Source organism: Helicoverpa zea, chromosome 21 (assembly GCF_022581195.2).
Source record: "Helicoverpa zea isolate HzStark_Cry1AcR chromosome 21, ilHelZeax1.1, whole genome shotgun sequence".
Classification (NCBI taxonomy): domain Eukaryota; kingdom Metazoa; phylum Arthropoda; class Insecta; order Lepidoptera; family Noctuidae; genus Helicoverpa; species Helicoverpa zea.
The window spans coordinates 6,623,944-6,647,794 of NC_061472.1; the positions used below are offsets into that span (position 1 = coordinate 6,623,944).

Genomic DNA, 23,851 nt, shown 5'->3' on the forward strand with positions numbered 1-23,851 from the left:
TCCTTCAAAGAAAACTTGGATAAATTACAATATTCCAAATAAGGCCTCTTTTCTGAACAAAGCAACCAACTTTGTTATTTGAATTCAAAAGTTTCTGTATCAAGCGTACTATCTCAGGAAATTATATTCGATATTCTTTGAAAAAGTTAAGGTGAACGCTGTTTTATTCCTCTTTTAGAGGAAATAAGAGTGTGTTGTTTGTCTTGTGAAGGAGGCAGATATTGTGTTTAAGGCTGGATAAATATACTACTACATAAAACCTTGTCAAACTTAGGAGAAAGTTTGGTAAATTCTATGCTGAAAACCGCATCAAAATCAGTGTGTGAGGTTATCGCGCACAAAGTCGGTTATGTTGCCGTCTATCATGATTAGAACTATAAACCGAAGTTTTATTGCACTTTATTCATTTAATTCCAATAAACTTTCAATTGATCGTTACTCCTTTAATCACCTATAAAAACAATAAACTGCTTTCTTGTACTTAAAAACGGACAGTAAACATAAAACTAATCTTCCAGACGATTCCTATAAACGGTACAATTTCCTTCGAGTATCGATAACCTAAGTATTGGACGGAGTAAGTAACAAACTTTGACAAAGTTAGCTCTCTGAATACAATCAGCCTAAATAGTGAATGCTCATTGGTCGATATTACTCCCCACATGCCTATTTGAACCTTAACTACATTAAAATAAGGTACATTTATGTATGATACAGGGATTCCGAACATCTGTTATTTTACCATGGTTTTAATAGCAGGGTGTTTTATAAGGGAAAATTTGAGAGTTTTTATTTACTTGTACAGGCATAAAAGTTTAACTGGCACAAACATCTGTTGTATAATTTTATGTGCCTAAAATAAAGTGTGTGTATATTTTTGTAGAACGGTGAAATAAAGTTAGGTACTTTTTAATTAATAGCCTAAACCAAAATGCTGGCCGTTTTGGGAAAAAAATCTGCATCTACCTTAGCTACCAATAGCAAACATTTGTGTACCAAGTTATATCATTCCCACCTGTGCAAATAAATCTGTCTAAAAGAATAACGACAATTTCCTAAAACAAAATAATTCTGAAACAAAAATTAAAACTTTCCACGCAATAAATTCACATGAAAATATGATTGTACGCCAAATAACTCCGTCCCACACGTCAACAGATGTAACAAACATTCCTCTCTACGAAACTTATTCAATTACATAATCCGGGCTGCAGAACAAATGCAGTGCAACTCAACTGCATCTCACTCTAAGTGGGTCACTTTGTTTTATTTTTATTTAAACTATTCACATCTTAAAGTTTGAAACTTATTTATGACTGAATCCTCTCATTTTCTTGAAAAAAAAAACCGGAAGGAATTGATGTTTTTTTTTTAGAAACAAGCAGACCGATCCGGGTCTCTGTAAGCAACTAACCATTTGAAGTTTTCACGTTGGTAAAAGAAAAAAACCCATCAAAAGTAAACTTACCTATACACCGTGTTGCAACCATCAGAAGCCTCGTAAACAACACCAGTAGTTTACATTTCTTTAAAAACCAAATGGAAAATCAATGACACGATGTTCGAAAAATAAAAACATGTTTTGACAAACGCACTCCATTTATGTTATATACTCCGTGACGTACATACACGTCGACCCTCAAATCCCAGGTGAGGCGACCGAAACTGCCACGACGGCAGGTATCAATAATTCAGGACACAATCTGGCCGCCCACGAATATTATTTTAATAAAACAGCTTGCAATAAAAGAGACGAGAACTTTGTAAGGTTGTGTCCTACATAGAATCATCGGCATGAATCTTGAGCGCTGACCTTCACCTTCACCAGATAAGTGATTTATTAGCAAAGAACCAATCCCGAGTGAAGGCTATGACGCGATGCGCTGCAGGCCAATCACCGCTTTAGCCCGACCCCGCGCCTCACTTCATACCACCAAAAAGGGACCCAATAAATTACTTCTGCGCAGGTGAAGGTCAGCGCTCAAGATTGGTGACTCAAACTCAATTTTTTTTATTTCAAATAGGCCTATGAAAGCTCTTTCCTAACGTCAAAGTTAGGTGCCGATGATTATTGGCGAATCACGTGAACGCAATGTGAAGCGATCTGAAGCAAATTCTAGGATGTACGCTACACTGTACCGCGCTACGTCACGTAGGACAGTCCAAAAGAAATCGACTGTTTGTTGTTTTTTCGTCACGCCGCGTCGCTTTGCGTTCCCATCGCAGATCGCTCAAATAAAAAATAGAACTACGGAGTAAGGAAAGATAGTAGGTAAGGCGTCTTTTTCTAAGTCAAATTCGTACGGTGGGCATGACCAAAACGATCGGTTACGAGGGAACTAACGAGGCGTTCAAAAATGTTGGGTCTAAAGGCGTATAGTCATTTTGTGCTCCATACAGGACGCATCGTTATTCTTGTTTATTTCAACTCTGAGAATATATTTTGTTATGATTAAGTATGCAAGTGTATATTTTTAGACAATTCTTTATCATTTTTCCACTCTTAAGCCCGGTTTCCACTGCGAAAGGGTAATGTGCGAAAAATGGTTAGGCGGAACGGACTCTTTTGTAATGAAAGTGGTTTGCGTTTCCAACAACGAAGAGTTGGTCATTTGATTTCCACTGCAAAATGAAACTGAGATAGAGAAATGGGCGGACTGAGCTGAACGGAAAATGGGAAATGAAAAACGAATAGATAATTTCCACAGAGAACGAGTTCAGTTGAAGTTTTGAGCTGGTTGTGTGTGTGGTCGTGTTGTTGCGATGTTATCGAGTGACACGGAATCGAGCGATGATAGTGATTATGTATACAGAAAAAACAAGCACGTATTGTTTTATCTTATTTAAAGAAAAAAACGCGCTAAAAGAAGATTTTGGCTGTGCCAGCATATTCAAGATCGTAAAATTAAAAGGAGAATGTAGGCAGACAGAGAGCGAGTCCGTTCTGAACTAGTCGGGGCAGGCCTTGCGCAACGGACTCTTTTCAATTTCTTTTTACTCGCTCAATCCGCCCCGCTCACCACTTTCTGTGTGGAAACGCTACTATGTAAATTGTAATTGCGAGTTGAGCGGAGTCCGTAAGTACTCCGCTCCGCTTCCTAGAACTGAGCGAGCTCATTTCTACTCTTTCTACACGCTCGGCTCTTTTCGTCGGACTATTTGTTGGTGGAAATACAAGTATGCAGTTTGCGTTTGCGAGTTTAAAGAAGTCATTAATGGGTCCGTTCCGCTCGCGGTGGAAGCCGGGCTTATAATGGAACCGTGGTACCCACATTATTTCAAGCTCGTGTTTTAAAATTATAAAAGGTACATTCATATCAATTTGCGTAGTTACTTTACTTTGTTTTCATGCATTTTATAGTAAAATTCATACAATATTTTCTAGTTTTAGTATATTAAATATGAAAAATACTGCTACCCGAGGTATTATTTTAATCCTATGTGTTTATGAAAAGAAACATTATAACCACAACCAAATTGCTAATTTACTCAGTTTTTTTTACGTTACTTGTGTCAAAATGAAATCGCAACAGTTCGTTTCGTCAGTGTTGGTTGTCTACTAATTGACAAGCATCATTATGGTTTTCCGATCAGTTCCCGCGGTCTCGTGCATAATGACAACTTAATGATTTTTGGCTTTTTATTACCGTATCGCTACCACGGATATATACTTTTAAACAAATTAATTAATTGTAATCAGTAATCTGTACTCGCTATCAACGATGAAATAAGTTTGAGAGAAGCGATGGGGATGAATTTTTTGATGCCTTTTAGATATAGTGTATATACTGGGATAGTTTTTTTGTGTTGTAAATATCTATGTATATAACTATGTAAATAAATAATTAATTGTTGAGTTTGAGAGACAAAAACTTAAATTAAAGAATGTGTAATAATAGTTACTAGTAATAAATATACCTATATGTAGGTAGTTTTATCACAGCTAAATTGCTGATAATGTGTTAACTAGATACAATTAATACATTTTGGAGTTAATGTCAGAGCACAGATACTAATATAATAAAGCCGAAACACTCCTTGTTTGCTTGTTTCGAAAAATTCTTTCACTGTTCGGAAGCTTAAACTATTTTCATAACATAGGCTACCTATATATTATGCGGGTATAGGAAGCAATTCTCCCGGGACGCGGGAGACACCACGGGAAGACAGGTAGCCTTTATAACAATGAATTATACCCAACGTGTAATACAACCTTCTAAGATTACAAACTTCATACTATTATACACTAGTGTGACTGCATAAATGAGGTTGCTAACACTTATGCAACTGAATGCAGAACACATGCATACATTTGGGTGAATGACGAGGCCATCCATCTGGGAGATATCATCTAATCTGCATCACTAGATTATGTGAAGCAATTTCCTGACACAATTCTCTTGTAGTGTGGTAATATGTAAGTATATGGTAATATCTATAGGTTGTTCTCTCAATGTTTGAATCATTAACAATATAAAGTTAACCATCAAAAATTCTAAGGCTGGATTTAAATTTCGTATTGCAATCCAACGTGGCAACGTTGCCATCCATATTGGGTACACCACCCACCGGGCGACAGCGATAAGGACAAATTTTTCGACTCCATTTATTAGTTTTAAGTTCGTCTTTTAAAATAGTTGTAACACTGTAAATATAGTTTTATTTAATGTACATAAAATTGTAATATAGTTTGAAATTAAGTATATAATTACATTATAAGCATGTTAGTAGATATCATGGTCTAAACCTCAGAAACATGCCTTGCAAAGGTTATTTCATGAAATTAAGGAAAAGGCGAAAGGACCACGAAATGAAACTTATCCATTACAAAGATTAGTTTCTCTAGCAAAGATTATAAGATATCAAACGTATCCAGAGATTTTTTTAATATTTTTTCCTTATAGGTATTTTGAACTACTATTGACCTTCGTAAACAAAGGATTTACCTATAAGGTCAAAGCCTAACAAAAGATCAAATATATTTACCTCAATGTCTGACTTTATTTTCTGAACTAGTATTTTTAAACTGATATCATATTTTTTGCTCCTTCTAAGTAGCGTTGTGTGTTTTCTTCGTATTTCTTTTTCTTTGTTCTACTGGCCTGTATTTATAACCACTAAGAGGATTTGCTATTTCTGTAAAGGTATAAACGCGAATGTTTTCTCCTAACTATAGTTGGTATAGAGTTTAAAGTCACATTGCATCTTCTTCTTATCTTTTGTTTGACACTTTTATTGATTACTCTTCTGGGATACTATAGTTGAACAAATTTTCACAAAATCTGGCATGCAAATAGTCTTAGCATGGAGAATGATCGGAGTTTACTAACTGCGGACTGCGATAACTCATCCATCCTTTGTTTTTGATTAGCGATTTAAATTCGACATAATGTATATGAAGCTAAGGTCTAAATTCAATCTTCAATCGTAAAACAACGCATGGGTCGTGTATTGTAATCCGCAGCAAATCTCAAGATGAGCCTATAATTACGAGAAACAGGTCCTCAATAATAAAACAAATGACAGTCGCTTAACACAATTACAACACAAACATTGTTCTCGATTCGAATCGTGTGAAATGCTCTCGTAAAAGGTGAAAACACATTGAAGCCCCATTATAAATACAATATAAATTAAACTTTGTTAAATTTTACTCCGCACAACTATCATTGGTTTTATCGACGAATTTTATGGATAATTTTGGCATTGTCTGCGGATTATATTGAATTCATATTTGAAAACACTCTGTGTATTTACACTGGAAATTAATTTATAATATCAAATAAATTATTACTTTTTGATGCCAGACTTTCGTTTCACTATAAATTAGTTATTTAATGACGGAATTTATTACTTGTGAATATTCAAAATGAAATCAAAATGTTCAATTAATTACACTATACGTTTTCATTTCACTGAATATGAAAACAGTTATTTTCATAGCCATCAACTATTTACATTGTAAGCCCTGGTACTAGGAAGAGAGAGAACTTTTCACTTAGTAAAATTTTTACCTCTCTATAACTTACAAAACTTCAGACAAAAGAGTTCAGAAATAACTAAAGATAAAACTTAATAGATTTTAAGAAGAATTATTATCATAACTTTAACTTTCTGACTAGCGGTTCTACCCACTTCTTAAGAGAAGTACCTACTTCTTTCACCTAAGTAAAAAGTATATGACAAATATAACAACCTATATGCCAATGTATAAGCTACATTACTGCTAAGCTTCTTTACAATCTGTTCAGCCGTTAACGTGTAAGACAGTAACTAACTTACATTACACACATTTACATACACACACACACACACATTACACTTACATTACATTTACATTCACAAATGGCCTTTACAGCACCAGTATAAGTGACAGCATAGGCAACCTCTCCAAAAAGCAAATCTACACACATCAAAATAAGAATCACTTTTGATCATTTCCAGGAAGACAACGATGAGGGCCGGTCACCAATCAGTATGGAGGTGAAGAAAGACAAGCCTGGCAGCCTGTCGCCCGTGAAGCTAGCTCTGAAGAAAGACAGTGGAGACGAGGGCAAGACCTCGCGGTCCAGCAGCAGGAGTGAGAAGGAGCTCAGGCTACCGCCGGAGAAGTCACCCAGTGAGGATGCGGCTGTGAGACGAGAGAGGAAGCTCTCAAGAGCTAGTGATAGTTCGAAGGAAACTTTAGAGAGGTATGTATCGTATAATTTTATTTATACGCAGATATCTTAAGCAATACGTAAAATAAATAATGTAGCAATTCTGAAGTTAGCCATGTGTCGCCTCACGTACAGTAGTGTTTTATTTTTGTCAAGGGTAGTTACTCGACAATATCTCGATATGCGAATGCACAAGGAGTCAATTGACTAACCGCAAAATTGCAAAGTTATTTTACTTTGATCAGTATATGAATTGTAAAAAGGCTGCATGATGGATGGATAGCAGTAATGATATTTTTTTTGCACCAACCCAACTATACATAAAGCTAACTACCTAATTACAATATTAACACAAATACAACACAATCATAACTGCGCATTTAGACCAGTGACTAGTTAGTTACTCAAGAGTAAACTAGTTCTTCAAAAGACAAAAAATCACTTCGATTACTAAATCTTTTGTTTGACTTATTCTATGTGAGTGGCCGAGAATCATCCACAATCTTAACTTTTTTTCCTACAAAAAGACAGCCGCAGAATTTTTTATTGAAAAATCTAAATAATATTGACTCATTTTGCTACAGAAGTTAGTTTTGCATACAACATACACATTTGTTTTGTGAGTGTTGTTACCTATTCTAATACTAGGACGCTCATAAACCTACAAGCCAGACTTGATAACACTGCAGACCCAAGTACATCAGCAGTTCTCCTTTGAAATATGCATCGATGCTCCTTCGAGTCTTCAGAGCATTAGACGCGAATATTTCAGAAAATAACCTAGACATTTCGAGAACACTGGACACAAACGAGCAAGACGCCGGGAAAAGATATAAAGTTCTTCTTCATTATCGCTGGAAAATTTCAAAGAGTATATCATATTACGTTTATGGGATGGCAACATAGTTTTACAACGTTCTTGTGGAAACTTTACAGCTTGAAAGGTAACTTGTGAAATAAAAGGTCGACAAACAACGCCGATTAATTGCAAAAATTCATCATAAACATAGAAGGGGTCGAAATTGGTCGAAAAGCCTTAATTGAGAGGTATCGCGTAATCCATCAATGTGGTTAGATGATCGATGAGATACGTATTTAGCAGGCAGGCTTATACCCCAAATATTTCGTGACTAGAAATATTCCTAATCAGTATAGTTTAATCTTGATACCATAGTTTCGTAGCGTGCTCGTTAAACTTTATGATTTATTATGTCCATCAGGATTGAGGAGCCACTTTTTGTATCTTAATGAAATTTTGTACTTATTTAGTAGTAAGTTAAAAAGTATTGTAGGCTCAATCTTGGAATTTGTAGTATAATAGTTCAAAAGTTATATGAACACAAAGGTGGCTCCTCAATCTAAATATTTGGACTGAGGAGCCACGTTGGAACACAGAAAGTATACGATGTACATTCTTGAAAATTTTGTATGATTTAGTAGTAATTGAGCGCAATGAGTACTAAAAATTTAATTCCACTACCTTTAATATTTAAGAAGATACAATACTTTTAATGTGGCACCTTAACCCATACAATGAAAGTGTGAATTCCCATGAATCGTAAGTGGCAAATTCAAATTACACCCCATAAACATTTAGTAGTAAGTGTACCTGAATTTGTAGTACATAAACAAAGTAGCAAAACTGAGTGAATTTTGTAAAAAAACGTATTTTAAGTGGCTCGTCAATCCTGACGTTTCTGAAATGAGAAAATGCTTGAGTTACCTGAAATCGGAATGGAATAAAAAAAATAAAGACACTAACATTTAGTATAAATTTCTACTAAATATACATGCACAAATGAAAATTGTATGTATTCAATATCTGATAAAAAATCATCTTTTCCATATTCCTTAGGACGTCGCCATTAAGGGTGACCATGTAATATGAAGAACATCAGGATAAATAGCTCTCAGCTTTGCCGCCGTGCTCTCGCTGTGGCGGCATATTGGGCTGACATAGTGTAGTCTCAATATATGACATGTCATCGACACAAAAGAAGAAGAAGCTTTGCCGCCAATTTTTTTTATATTCTTTATTATTTTTTATCTCTAATAATTTGTCGTCAATCGTCGTGCTGTATGATCTTATTCTCATTTAGTACAGCTGTCAATTTTACTAAATGTGCATGATTTTTCTAAAATGTTTTGATGTAACAAAAATGTTCATCAATCAGTTATTAAAACTGCAGTATCAGTTTCCTGAACATCACTTGGAAAACTTGCTATTCAAAACACCGAAAAAATTTCTACTAGAAATTAAGAAATTAAGAACAAGGTTTTAACAACTTACTTAGCAATTCTCCAAAATTAAAATTAAGAATAGATACACATGCTTGGCAAAACCTTTTGATGCTAGTAATATTTTGACGACCTCGATGGCGCAATGGTCATCATGCCGGACCGCCGAACCTGAGGTCCCGGGTTCGATTCCCGGTTCGGTCGACATTTGTGTGATAAGCATGCTTGTTGGCCGTGGTCTGGGTGTTATGATATGTATTTATAAATATGTATATATGTAGCTATATGTAGTTTATCAGTTGTGTTAGCACCCATAACACAAGTTAATAAATAACTTACCATGGGGCTAACCGACCGTGTGTGAAAAAGGTGTCCCGACATTATTTAATATATTCTAGTCATTAAAACCTTTTGAAACATAAAGTTCTTAAAACCAAGATTTAACATAGGTGCCCGCTTTTTTTGCAAAAAAGTGTATTTTAAGTACCCTTAGTGGCAGTTGTGGAAACTCTTTACCAAAATAAATAAAATATGGCCTAACACAAGGTAGCTGCTATCAACCGTTAAGGAGTTCCCTTAACGCACTTTGTCTTCATTGTCAGGTCTGATATGGTACTCATAACATATTTCGGTGTAAAGATCTCGTTAATACGAAGCCAATGATCCCAAACACTTGGCAGTTGCTATATACCGATACGGAGTTCCCTTGATTTTCTGTCGCCTCCATCATCAAGTAAGATCCAAACCTTCATAGTCATATCACGAATAACCTGTTAGCTATGGGACAAAACTGCGAGTAGAAAGAAAAAAAAATCATTTCGGTCCAGGCGTCTTCGAGGTAGCGAGTAACAAAGAAAATAACTAGTGACTTGAGAACCCGCTCCTTTTTTTTGAAGTCGGTTACAACAACGCAGCAAATATGTTTCATATGTAATGCTATCATTATTAAAAAAAATGCGAAGTATCTAATTTACGGACAATGAAAATCAAATCCATTGCCACTACGAAATACTAGGCAGTATGGTCGTAACACTTTAGCCTGCCCTATAAAGGGCAAAAAAAAAAACAGGCGCGTTTTTTGAATTTGGAACATTACACCGCTCCAGTAATGTAGAATGACAAAGCAAGTTTATTACTAAATAGGTACTTTATTAAGTAAGGTTATTAAATACTTTTGTATTTACCCAATAATATTTTGTCATTCAAGAGGCGGAATAGCCATAAATGTGTTTGCCTACAGAGGTTTAATAAAAAATTGGCGGCAAAGCTGAGAACTACCTATTTATCCTGATTTTTATTCATATTACATGGTCACCCTTAATGGCGACGTCCTAAGGAATATGGAAAAGATGATTTTTTATCAGATATTGAATACATACAATTTTCATTTGTGCATGTATATTTAGTAGAAATTTATACTAAATGTTAGTGTCTTTATTTTTTTTATTTCATTCCGATTTCAGGTAACTCAAGCATTTCCCCATTTCAGAAACGTCAGGATTGACGAGCCACTTAAAATACGTTTTTTTACAAAATTCACTCAGTTTTGCTACTTTGTTTATGTACTACAAATTCAGGCACACTTACTACTAAATGTTTATGGGGTGTAATTTGAATTTGCCACTTACGATTCATGGGAATTCACACTTTCATTGTATGGGTTAAGGTGCCACATTAAAAGTATTGTATCTTCTTAAATATTAAAGGTAGTGGAATTAAATTTTTAGTACTAATTGCGCTCAATTACTACTAAATCATACAAAATTTTCAAGAATGTACATCGTATACTTTCTGTGTTCCAACGTGGCTCCTCAGTCCAAATATTTAGATTGAGGAGCCACCTTTGTGTTCATATAACTTTTGAACTATTATACTACAAATTCCAAGATTGAGCCTACAATACTTTTTAACTTACTACTAAATAAGTACAAAATTTCATTAAGATACAAAAAGTGGCTCCTCAATCCTGATGGACATGATTTATTAGCCATATTCTAGCAGGATTTACTACACTTCCAAACAATGCGCTGAAGTCACATACAATAGATAATTTAGCGTTGATACCAAATTTTAGAGGGTTTGATGTCATCCACATTAATTTAATATCTTGAGGTGTAGACAAAACTAGAGTAACTACAGTCTTTTATTTCTCAGTAAGTAAGCATGTTATGACTATGTGTCTGCAGTAAACCTAACAATTACTTTTACTGTCTTTGTTCTGGAAAAAGCTCATAAACTTCAGTGGCTACTCTGTACAAGTTCTACTCTCCGCATCGCGTCATTGCTTGCAACACAAATACAGCACACATTTGTCTGTCGGATTAAACTGATCGCTTGCCGATGTGTCACTAGCGACAAATATACGTGAAAATATTGCTGCTGCTGAGCGTTTTTCATTGTCAATAGCTGTTTACATATTCAAAAGGGAAAAATCAATACGAAACAAACACGAGGCCGTGACGCCCACAACTAAACTTACAATATTCCTTTTGCTTCTTTACACAACTTGGTTTCTTATCAAACATGCAAGCGAGAACTAACTTATCTCTACAATCAAATAAGAATTAAAAAGCAATCAAACACCAACCGGTTTTGTGCACGAGACAAGAACAGTATTTAAGATAAAGTAATCAAAAATTTTGTTGTCAGACAAGACTCGAAGTCGGTGTCGCTATCAAGTCCGAAGGTGTCGAGGAAGTACTTCACAAATTGGCGCCAGGCATGTGACAAGACCAAGGACAAGACCAAGGAACTGTTGAAACGTTGGAGGACGTTACCGGAGTCTGAGGGGGCCGAGTCACCGATGCAGGCAGCCGGGAACAGCGACGACGATAAGCATAGGGGGTGGAGTGTTCATGTTTGGAGTGAGTGATTTTCTTTCTTATTTATCGATAGGTACATGTAGTTCCTGATGCAGAGATGTAGCGTGTTGTTTTGATGAAGTGTTTCGTTAAACTATTTATGATGATGATGATGATAACGTAAGAATCGGAATCTTCATGAATGTCAGATAGGTGAATTTACTATCTTAAAACTATGTCTACGCTCAAAAACCCTTGTACTTTATCTTTCGTAAATCTTTTGTACGAGGTGAGTTTTGCTTGTCGATTTTTTTGACTTTACAATCGTAGACAAACAAATAAACCAGAATCGAGAACTTTGTGACTAACGTTAAATAAAAATAGTGATCTGTATTCTGATGACCTACAAACCTGTTGATGGTCATCGTCCTCAAAGTAAACACAAAATAAATAAAAGTAAACTATTGCGTCTCAATTACCGTCGGAATGTTAAAACTATATTTCAAACAGAGATCGAAAATCGTATTTTTTAGACTAAAGGTATGATCCCGAAAGACGCTGCACGCAGCAGTGCTGCCGCGACACTACTAGTCCCCGTACAATTTCTATTGGCTTATATGAGATTACATTCCGAGCTAGGCAGCAATGTAGCGGCAGCACTGCTGCGCGTCAGTGTCGCCCTACCGCCGCGACAGACCAGTAGTGACGCGTCTGCCGCCGCAGCAAGAGTACCTACTTGAATGTTGACACGTAAATTGACAACAAAAGGATGAATTTCTCCGACTCAGACTTCTTCCAACAGTATAAATAAAAGTTGGTCATCAATCGACATCTTGTCAACTATAAGTAAAGTAACGAATACACAACAACGCATCACCACGAACAGAGCGACACTGCCGCGTTGCTCGGAATCAGCACTGCTGCGGCAACACTGCTGCGTGCAGCGTGGTTCGGAATCATACCTTAACAGACCAAACAGCATTCTACACAAACGAAAAAAATATTCTGGAATATTCTCCTCTCTATTGCCTTACTAATTCCCTGAATAAAGGGCTAAAACGCCGCCGAGTGCCACCAAAATAAGGGGTAACATTTAATAGGGAGTTACTTTTAAACGAAAGTGGGAAAACGACGGTAGCTCCAACATTAGTGGGGAGTTTTCTGGTGGCATCGACCATTGGTGGTCTAATTGCCAACGTTGTGGAAACGAGTTTCACAATGGCTTCCATTTTGACAATACAACGATGTTCATTGCATTGTCCTGTGTGGTTGGAGGGTTTTTAAACAATTTTTAGTAGTTTTTTTTTTTATGATGATACAATAGATTTGTAAGAGATGAATACTTTGAGAGCTGTTTGTTCTAAGTGCCTATTATCTACCCAATCAAGCGTGATTGTAGTCAAAACTTTCACAGCAAATGAAACAAAAAAACGAAAAATTGTATTCAAATTTTGGTCTCAGTGGGTGGGTGGTCACATAGGACAATGAAAAAAACAAACTCCAGTTTATTATCATAATATTCAGATTCAAAATTAAAGTTTGCCTGTGCTAACCTACTATACATATGTAGGCAGTCGTTCCTTGTAAAACACTGGTACTCAGCTGAATCCGGTTACACTGGAAGCCGACCCCAACATAGTTGGGAAAAGAGTCAGGCGATGATGTGCTAAACTAATATATCAATGACCGATTCTTCCTTTGAAAATGTTCGTTCAATAACTATCTTACCACCCAACAATAGCCAGTTCAATTTGTGAACGAACATTACCAAGTCTATCCTCTGAGGATATAAGCGCATCGTACATGCATCGAAGACAGTGCGACCGGATTGCAATCCATTTAGTGGTTGAATCCTAGATTAGCCACGGCCCGTACCTACCAATAGTCGGGTAGATATGTGTGTGGATCTTAGTTACATATGTGTGTGTGTAGTTTGTATTGTATGATAGCATGTGATAGACATTTACAGCCTCACTATAAAACTTAAACATCTGTTGAACACCAGTTTAAAAATAAAGTGGCTGCAAAACGGACCTTATTTCAACGTCATAATCTGTCATTTTTTAGATAAGTGTTCAACAGATGTTTAAGTTTTTGTGATACGACGGTTTGTGGTTTACAAGACGAGTAAGAAAATAAGATGTCCATTCTTTGAAGTTTCATCATTCATGAATTTGAAATCGTTTCAGACAAAAATATTTTCATTTTACTAAATTATGTTGACGGCAAATTGCTTAGCTAATCAAGAACATGTAGGTAACTTTCTTGTAATACCTAGTAAAAACATACCAAGTAGTTCTTACCTTAGCATTTTTTCCATTAAAAATATATTTACATTTTCCTTTAAACTAGACAAAGTCAAATCCAGGGTTTATTTTCGTCTAGTCGGATTACAGGCCCTTTGACGTTGCTAAATAAAATAAATATGATTTCTCTTTTATTTGAAACTAGCCGTTTTCCCGTGGATTCGCCCGCATCCCGTGGGAACTACTTGGACAGTACAGAGATAAAATATAGCTTACACGTTACTCAAGAGTGTAGCTTTCCAACAGTGTAAGAATTTTTCAAATCAGTTTGGTAATTTCGGAGCCTTGAGAGTACAATCAAGTACGGAAGCCGACCCCAACATAGTTAGGAAAAAAAGGGCTCGAAGGATGATGAGAGTACAATCAAAAAAAAAGTATTCTTCTTTATTAAATTACTATAGACAGTATATAATATAGTTCTTACCTGTAGTACTTAGATATTCTCTTGTTTCAGAACAAATAATAAAATATTCCGTTTTATAGAGTTCGGATTTACGATCCCTCGTGTATACAGACATTTGAATCCTCGTGTAAGACAAAAAAATATATTGAAAGCAACGCTTTTATTTGTGTCAGTAAATACATTGGAAACAGTGATTGATCCTATGGAAATTGGCAAGAAGATATGTTAGATTTAATTTAATTTAATGGGTATTTCTTTTATGTCACAAATATAGTTTTTTTCCGAAATTGTGGACAATTCATGCATTCAATAATATTAATTAAATTCAGAAGAATATATCATCTGGATGAGTCATCATCTTCTGAGCCTTTTCCCAATCTTTAAAATTCAAAATTCTTTAAAATCTGAATAAGTACCTAAGCCTTTACCTATTACAGATTACATAATACCTAGATAAAGTCAAAGTCAGCCTATTCTTATCCTGTTATTTTTTTGGACGTTTTTCTTAAAGAACTTCAAGGTCATTGCTGTTGTTGTTATTGTAAACAATTAATGACGTGGCATTTTAATCAATATTAATTTCCTACTAGCCCCTTCTTGCGGTTTCACACTTTATTAACCATGGAAGGATATTTCAAATCAGTTCATCAGTTTCAGTGCCAAAACATAGTATATAATAAAATATAGATAATAATATTAGTTTAGATTATGCAAAGTTCTTCATATCACAGTAATCTTCAATGACAGCACGCATATGACGAAAATCCGTATAAAACACGCAATGCGCACGAAATATCAGAAATGACATGGAAGCTCGGGACATTGTTTCAGAATTCATTAGCATATATAACACTGATTATCATATTTCAACAACATTGCTCATGGAATCGGCTCAGCGGGTACAATCATAGCAACGGGATATAATGAGTTAAGGAATAATCATATAATCAGTTCCGTCTTTATTGGAGGTTGAGTGGCTTACTTGTCGCTTACATTGGTTTATTATTTTAACTTTGGCAAAACAACCTTATAAATATCACAACAGGCTTGTGTCATTTCACAATCTTATTAAAATGAAAATAAACTGACTGCGAGTCGAACCAAGCCGATTAGAAAATTAGAAAAAAATATTCTAGAAATCACCTAATAAGTAAATATTACACTTGATTACTTGCGTTACAAAACAAAAACTATTCACCTCCGAATCCTCCATGAAAATAGAAAAATCTGTCTGTTAATATTTTCAGCCTGAAGAGAGCCAATTAAATTCTATTGTTGGGATAGGCTGTGCTAGAAGCCTATTCTTCTATTTTTGTGAACACAGCGGTGGCGTGATAAATATCTACACGGTTTCCCGCTCAATTTTAGCTACCGTTCTTTTTTTAAATTCGAATCTCGTGTTGCTAGTTTTAGGCAGTTGCATTTTTAAATCATTTTGTGCATAGACACAATGTAAGTATTTAAAAAGAAATATTTTTAGGTTTTTGGATTTAAAATATATTCAATTTTGTGCACAAAACTGATTAATAAAGATTTCCTCATAGATCATTTGTACTGTTTTAATGTAGTACCAACGTTTGACTAGCGAAAGTCGTTACATAGTTTTAACAGCCTTTTTCGTACCTTAAGAAGGTGATCATTAAAAAGTATTTAATGTTTTCTGACACCATGCTGGTTTTCCCACGGGAAGGGACGGACTGGCACATGCTACTGAAGTGGGAAGTATAGTTTCGTGGTCTGTTATTTGTTACAATTCTCAACTTTATGTAGGTCTCTACTTATCGATTAAGAATTTCTTCAACTATTTATACTTTAATTGTGCTCTGATAAAAAGTAGCTGGAGACGTTTCAGACTTTTTAGGGTAAGAGCGTAAGCAACAAACAAAGTCACTTTTACATTTATATATTTAGTAAGAATACCATTTTGTACTTATATTTAAGTACACAAAATAGTAGATATGTATGTATTTTTATGATTACTAAAATTTGTACCGACTTTATAGTTAAGAACTAACGAACCCCGATCGATGTAATTTCAATCGTAAAGGAACTTTTCCATTAATTTGGACTTCAATTGGTCAAACAAAGTAAGGTAATTGAGGGTATAATTCAGTCCCTTTGAAGGGGGAATTACAAGGAGGTAAAATTAATAGCTTCTCGAAGAAATAACTCGTTAATTGCACAGTTTAGCAAGCAGTGATTAAAATTATCAGCTACTGAAATATGCTTTAATTTCTTTTGATTTTATTCGCGATAATGCCCCTTTTTTCTGGTAGGATATCATCAAATGACCTCTCCCGCTGTGGGTGCACCATGAAGGACTGTTAGATTCTTGCTGACTAAAACCCACCATGTTCCATCTAGAGTCATTTACGTAGCAGGCTCAATGCCCAGTTCAGTCCAATCTTTGCAGTCCCCTTTCCATTTACAAAAACGACCAAAAATCTCAACTCTAAACTACGGAAGACACAAAATCCTAAAGCCGGCATTAAAACCGATATTCCACACGTTAACACTCCTGTAAGCAAGTAATAAAACCACTTCATACCGGTAACGTGGCTTATAACTCTGATAACGTTAATAGCAGCAGCCGCAACAAAATGGAGCCTCTTCACCTCTTATGTACGTAAACATGGAATAAAATTTAATTCAAAGTTCACATTACCGCAGTTAATGCTCTAGAGTTGCCGCATCGCTGTTGTTATTTTATTTGCTTCTTCTATTGCAGGAACCGTTAGTATCTTCTTCTTTTCCTGCTATCCTCATGGTTGTGGGGTCAGCTTTCCTTGTTCTTCTCCTACACTTCGCTCTATCTATGACATCAGATCGTATATGTATCGTAAGATGCACAATATATAATTGAATTCATGAGCATTTTTTAATAAACCAAAGATTGCTTCATCATCATCTCAGCCATAGGACGTTTACTGCTGAACATAGGCCTCCCCGATCTCCACAACAACAAGATTACTTATATGATACTAATTACATTAGGGCCACCATACCATTACGCAAATCAAAAATGTTATATCTTCGTTTGCATTACCAGAATTCGATAGGGAAAAGACATGGTCTCTAGAGGACGTTTCAAAATAACAGTTATTGTATACCTACAATGGAAATAATCTCAAGCACTGTGTGGCAATGGATGGATGAATAGTAGATGGGTCCATAGCGTATGAGATAATTTTTAAATACCATAGACATAAAATTTGGGACGTTATGAAATACGATGAATGTGAAGTGCTAAACGAGTGATGCATATAAAGGCCTAGTAAATCAAAATTCACGTCGTAATCCATAACTGATATCCCATGATAGACGCGAGCTATGTTCGTTTTGAAAACGCTAAAACCTCACACAAGTGCGATGCATCAGACTTTGCTGTTTAACTCAATTCGCAGCTGCACAAATTGAGTTATATGGGAGAATCGGGAGCGCGTTTAAATAGATTTATCTTCGCCTTGCAGACACTACCCGTCTCTATAGAACATTACGTAAGGCAGTTCGGTTGAGCCTAATACTTTTTTGATGATGAACCGTCATCGTATCGATGTAGCCATATCACAGATTTTCTCACAACATTAAATTCTCGTTAATTTCATAAAATCGTCGTTAGTAGTCTATGAGTAAGTTTTATCCTGTTAATACTTTAATTGGATTTTAAAATAAATACTTCAACGTCAATCTCATAGAGATGGGAGGTTTCGCTAACTCAAAGGGGTCTCTCAAAATTCTTAAAATATTTATGGTAACCACTTCAAAGCATTTTCAGGGACCCAGGATTATACAGTGAAACCGTTATTATTAATAAATGGAGAATAAAATGCGTCTTAAATTATGCGGATTTTATTCCAGTACCTAAGGGTATTTTCTCCGTGATCGTGGAGTTAATCCGTTCATTCAATTTGGACTCTGTCAATTTAAGAGCGACGTCGAGGAAAGTGTAAATGAAAATTCAACGCTTTTTCGGCTGTGCACACTAATGCATAACGAAAACTAATTTAAGCGACATGTTTTGAGTTTTCGTCTAAAATCGGGTTAAAAGTTCCATTAACCTAATTTCACGGCACCTTTTCTCTTTTTGTCTACAACCGTAAATAGTTTTAGTTTTAGCAGCAAAATGGACTTTCAGATAAATAACACTTACTTAACAATGCACGCGATTGGTTTAGTGAAAAAACTAAATTGTACGTAAAATAACGATGTCAAATCAGTCCTTTTACGTCACGTGACGACAAATCGATTGTCACATATTTCTGGCACCTAATGGTGACGGAGCGACCAAGCCCCTTGTTTGATTTCAATTCGCGCCTTTTTATGTAACCATAAACAAAATCTCAAAGAGGTTTGTTTGTCCAGGACTATTAATCCTCGCGTTCTGGCCACAAGTATCCGAGATGCAATCCGGGTTTCGTGGGAATTAAGCCACGATTCTCCGCCGAAAGCCTTAATTCTCGGGCTTAAACTGCAATTTCCAGAAGTTAGTAACAATACTTGGAAATAAGTCGCATTTCCCCGATTTAAACCGCAAATGGACAGTTGGAGTGTGGTTTGACAAAAGTACTGAGAAACGACGAGGAAAACCACGATTTTCAGAATACTACAATATTCTTAGAGTAAAGTGTAAATTAGAATACACTATTTGGATACATTTTAGATATACTATTAATAGTATCATAATTAGTAGGGTTTGTGACGTCACAGTTTACGTAAATGTTTGACTAAGTTGTGGCTATTTTGGCATCGCAACTAAGTAATGATTAGTGACGCGGTTTGAAGAAAACTTTGTAACCGGCAACTGAAGTAATTTACTCCAAGGAACTGTTTGCGGCTTAAGTAATTTATTATCTGGTATTCCTAGATATTTAAAAGATTGACAGTCTTTACAATTTTGGTTGTAACCATTTGGTTTATATTCCCCTTCAAGTCCTTTAGACCTAATATTTACAAGTTTGCCAAACATATAAGTGGGCAATCTAACACTGAAAGAATTTTTCAAATCGGACCAGCAGGAAAAGAAATCGCGTTCAAGCACAATTAGTAAAGATTAAATAAGTTTTCAGTAAGTATAACCTGCTCCACCTGTACGAGCTTGTATCACAAGTACACATAGCTCTGTCGATACAAAGAATGCAGGCGTGATTTTGTAGAAAAGCGTTCGTGCTACCTTTCTTACTAGACTCGAGCTTAACGTCTTAAGGCTTAAGCGAATCCTTTTATTGGAGTACTATCGCCATTGTTATGTCCTACACGATAGATACTCAATAAGTAATTTATTCGATAGGTTCAGTACAGGGAATAGAAGTTTACGATGATCATTTTATATTGCTGTGTTTTATTTCATCAAAACAGTCTTACCAGATAGTGTCGGGTTGCCTGGGTAACTAGCTTGAGGCAGTCGCCTCGTGTAAAACACTGGTACTCAGGTTCATTTGGTTAGACTGGAAGTCTCCATAGTGTGGAAAAGGTTACGCAGATGATAATATACACGTATATGTAAATAAACATGCACCACCGGTTGCATGTATATTTACATATACGAAATTACATCAAATTCTTTTGAATTTCATTGATCGCTTGAACACTTCCAGTATTTTTCATTCAACATTAATGTATAAAATCAATGTATTTTATTTCAAATATTAATTTCCTTTCAAAATATTTCTATACTGCAATTTACTAACCTTATAAATACGACAATATATTAGATATCATTGAATTAATAAGCACTACATTTTATGGTCTTAACCCATTTCCATTGATTGGGCACAATTCCAAACTGGTACCAAGAATATTGTCACTGAAAAAAGCAATCACACTTAGCCTGAAACAAGCTAAAACTTTGCCGACTAACTACTAGAGCACAATGGCCCGAATTGCAAATAAAATCTGTAATTAAAACTATGTTAGTTTAGGTAGGTACCTATAGAAAAGTGCAATAATCAAAAATAGCCACTACCGAAGCTAAAATAGACCACGTTTTTTTATCCCTATCAGTGCTACCACCACCACCACTCAAACTGAAAAGTGTGTCTATTTATTTTTCAAAAAATCTCAGGCATAATTCACAGCCAAGGGTGATTAAGAAATGTCAAACTAGTTGCGCGGTTCTAAAGAGAGGGTCTAATGAAGGAGAACCGGCAAAAAACTCCATAGACACTCTTCCAACCGATATGAAGAATTATTTCAGTGTTAGATAGGCTTTTTGTCGAGAAAGGCTGTACCTACTATTTACTTTTTATCCTAATGCATATATAGTTTACAAGGTAACCGTATGAACATGCTGGTGAGAGCTATATAGTTTTCTATCATGTGCATTTCGAGATACGAAGAACTAAAATGATTTGTAAAGTTTAATCTAAGATTATCGTGAGATAAATTCATTTATTTAACTGTTTCAAACTCCTTTGTTAACAAGAAAGTAATATCTGTTCCGTGACACTGTTCGTAATAAGTTTCCACGGTACCATCCCGGCACTGTTCAGTGTTGCCAGGTGTATTTATTTTTGCACGATGCCAACGTTTCATAGACAATGAAAATATTATTTATTTATTTGGACAAACACTTTTAAGGACTTCCTTTAAGAATCGAATCGAGGTATTTGGACTGAAAGCAATATTTTTGAAAGGGCGCGAAATATTTCAATTTCTAAAGGGAATTGAATATTAGTCAATTTATTTGAAAAATAAGAGAGCTACTCTGATTATAATCAGTTTACACACACAATACCTTCATATTATCATACATAACATTTGTGTTTTCGGCTATTTTGGGCAATACATTGTGCAAAGTGATTAAACCAACAAATGATTTGATTTATGAATGTGTAGACAACGAAACAAACTCGATTAACTAGACCTTTTTCAATAATATCCATTGAAATATTGTATCGACGGGAGTGGGTATAATATCCTACTTTTAATTAAATATCATTAATTAATTACGTGCCGAAAGAGTAAAGAACTATGATGAGCTACGAGCTCGTACAAACTTATAAATTAAAAACCAATGTTCTGTAAGCGAAAATAATTAAATTGAAGCCGCAGTAGCCTGTTCTTTGTCCCGATTGAAAAAACTCATTACAAAGTTTATAGAACGGGAGGAACAGTCAAAGCATGCATAAAAAGATGATTTAAATTTTATTAATGGAATATCGATTGCAGCTTAGTCAATTGTTTGAAGAAAATGGCGCAATACGGGCACGCAATATTGCTTTATTACCTAACACTTTGTTGAAAAAATACAGCTTATTTTTCTCCTTAATAATTAATTCTCGCGTTCGTTTTCTTCTGCCCTTTTGTTGTTGTAAAACGTTTATGACGAACGTAACAAAAACTGGAAAATAAAAATAACAAAGAGTAATATTTGCCGTGATTTGTGCCTACGAGGGATACGACCTCTTGGCACGCATAACACCCGTATTCTTATATCGATTATTTCATTCGTTTACTGCTAAGGTATAGTATTTTCCACGCCAAAGGTTCTGCCTCAACGTGTATTGAATTTAAAAAAGAAATAACTGAGAAGTTTTTCACGCAAACGTATTCGGGACCGTAAAATATGAGCCGAAGTGCGTACTGAAAACTGAATCACTAAATGTTGGGACTAAGACGATCACGAACTACGAATTGCCTGCTTACATTCAAACTTATTATTTTAATCAGTTGTACGATTATTAGAAGACAAGTATTTTTTTAGGTGCTCAAATATTCCTTTGACACAAGCAATCGCCTTTTGTACCCGTATTAAGCCCGGAAAAATGGTATCGAAAAGTATATTAATCTTAACACGCATGGCAGGCTGCATTCTCTGCGGCGACGATATTTTACACAGGATAACTTTCCACGAGAGAAATCTATAAAATTAACGGCTTCGAACCAAAAGTTTTTATGTAATTCTACGCTTGTCGACTTTCCTATAATAATAAAAAAGTTTGATAAATACTATTCCAAAATGTGCTCCCCATCTCTAAAATCTTTACCACAACTTTATTCGAAACTTTTCATACTATACTTGAACTTGATCGCATCGCAGTCAACTAGATTAAAAAACATATTAGCACTGTAGTACGTCAACTATGTCAGTCTGACAAATAAATAACGAGAATCCCGTAGGCTTAAAATAATTATGATTTCTATACAAGTCAAAGCCACCGCATAACGTGCTTCAAATAATGAATAAGGAAATAAAAGGAAAAGCTAAAAGCAAAGAAAAGCCAACCAAACAGAATGATAGCAAGGACAAGTTTGATAAGATCGAATCGGCGTCCGGGTCTGCCGAAATCAAACGCACGAGATCGACTAATATGAAAGAGCTAGGTTTCTACAAATTCAAGAATATGATGATTCGCAATATAAAATCACAAGCAAGGTCGCTTCCAGGGAAGGTGACTAAACGAGATAAAAAGCATGTGAAAAAAAGTGTAAGGTCCCAAAAGTAATCTCCATCTATCAAGCTAAAGGTCTCGCGACAGAATGGTTGTGCCGAGATCCCTTTTCAGTGAATATTAAAAAGATACGTTTGTAAATTTATTACTTATGTTTCAGTATTTAAATAAATGCTTATTTTGTATGAGATCACGTTTTCAAAAGTATGAATTGGTAGACAGAACATGATTAGTGAGTTTACACCAGCGGCTTTGAAAACCCTTGCAAATTTTTGAAATAGAGATTTTAAGCCGCTTTGGTTAAAATATTACAGAGGCCGACAAGAGCGGAGCCTGGAGCGAGCGCCGGCCATGTTTTATTCTTTTTACTCTTTATCCGAAGTGAATAAAGGAATATCGGAACCGAACTAACGTTTGATTCGTTTGTGTTTCATTCATGAAATATTAATCGAAGTATCAGGAGATGGAGCTATGTAAATACGTGCGCTGTTTGTTAACGCTACAAAGTTGTTTCCTGCTAACAATGTAGCTTTTATCCGGGAATGGCACTGAACATATTTCAAGACTTTTAAATCATTTTGTCTGGAAGCTTTGTTTTTTGTTCTACAATGTAGGAATCCTGTGAACAGTATTATCTTTATATTATTTTGTAAAGATTGGCTTATCTTTGCAGTAGATACTTAACTTGTGTTGCGTTTTGTGATACAAAGCTGAAAATTCGTAAGACCATATCAGTAGTTTCTTAAATTGCTTTATGTCTACAGAGAGATGTTTAAAACTCACTCTAAGTCCCTTAAAAGCATTATTAATGTCCTTTATAGACTATTACCTAACTTAGCGTTGTCATGGAATTGAACGCCTGAACATTCCGAAGTAAATTCCAGACGTTGGCCTACATTACTACTTGCATTCTCACAATTCTATTACAGCATATATCTACGTAACATTCATTTATGCATTTGAAAAGGGACAAGTGATGACCTAATAAGAAGAAGGGTATGTTGCACCATTTAGGTAGTCCGTTACTCTGTAGTCTGTAGCCAACCGAAACAGT

At 35.4% G+C, this 23,851-nt stretch overlaps 1 protein-coding gene across 1 annotated transcript in view; it reads left to right on the plus strand.

The window, feature by feature from the left end:
• The window catches only part of LOC124640840, an 83,047-nt gene that overhangs the window by 46,657 nt on the left and 12,539 nt on the right, over positions 1-23,851 (plus strand). Inside the window, exons 2-3 of the mRNA XM_047178776.1 lie at positions 6,445-6,692; positions 11,547-11,761. Coding sequence (XP_047034732.1) covers positions 6,478-6,692; positions 11,547-11,761 — 430 coding nt within the window. The 5' untranslated portion in view covers positions 6,445-6,477. The remainder of the gene's footprint in view (positions 1-6,444; positions 6,693-11,546; positions 11,762-23,851) is intronic.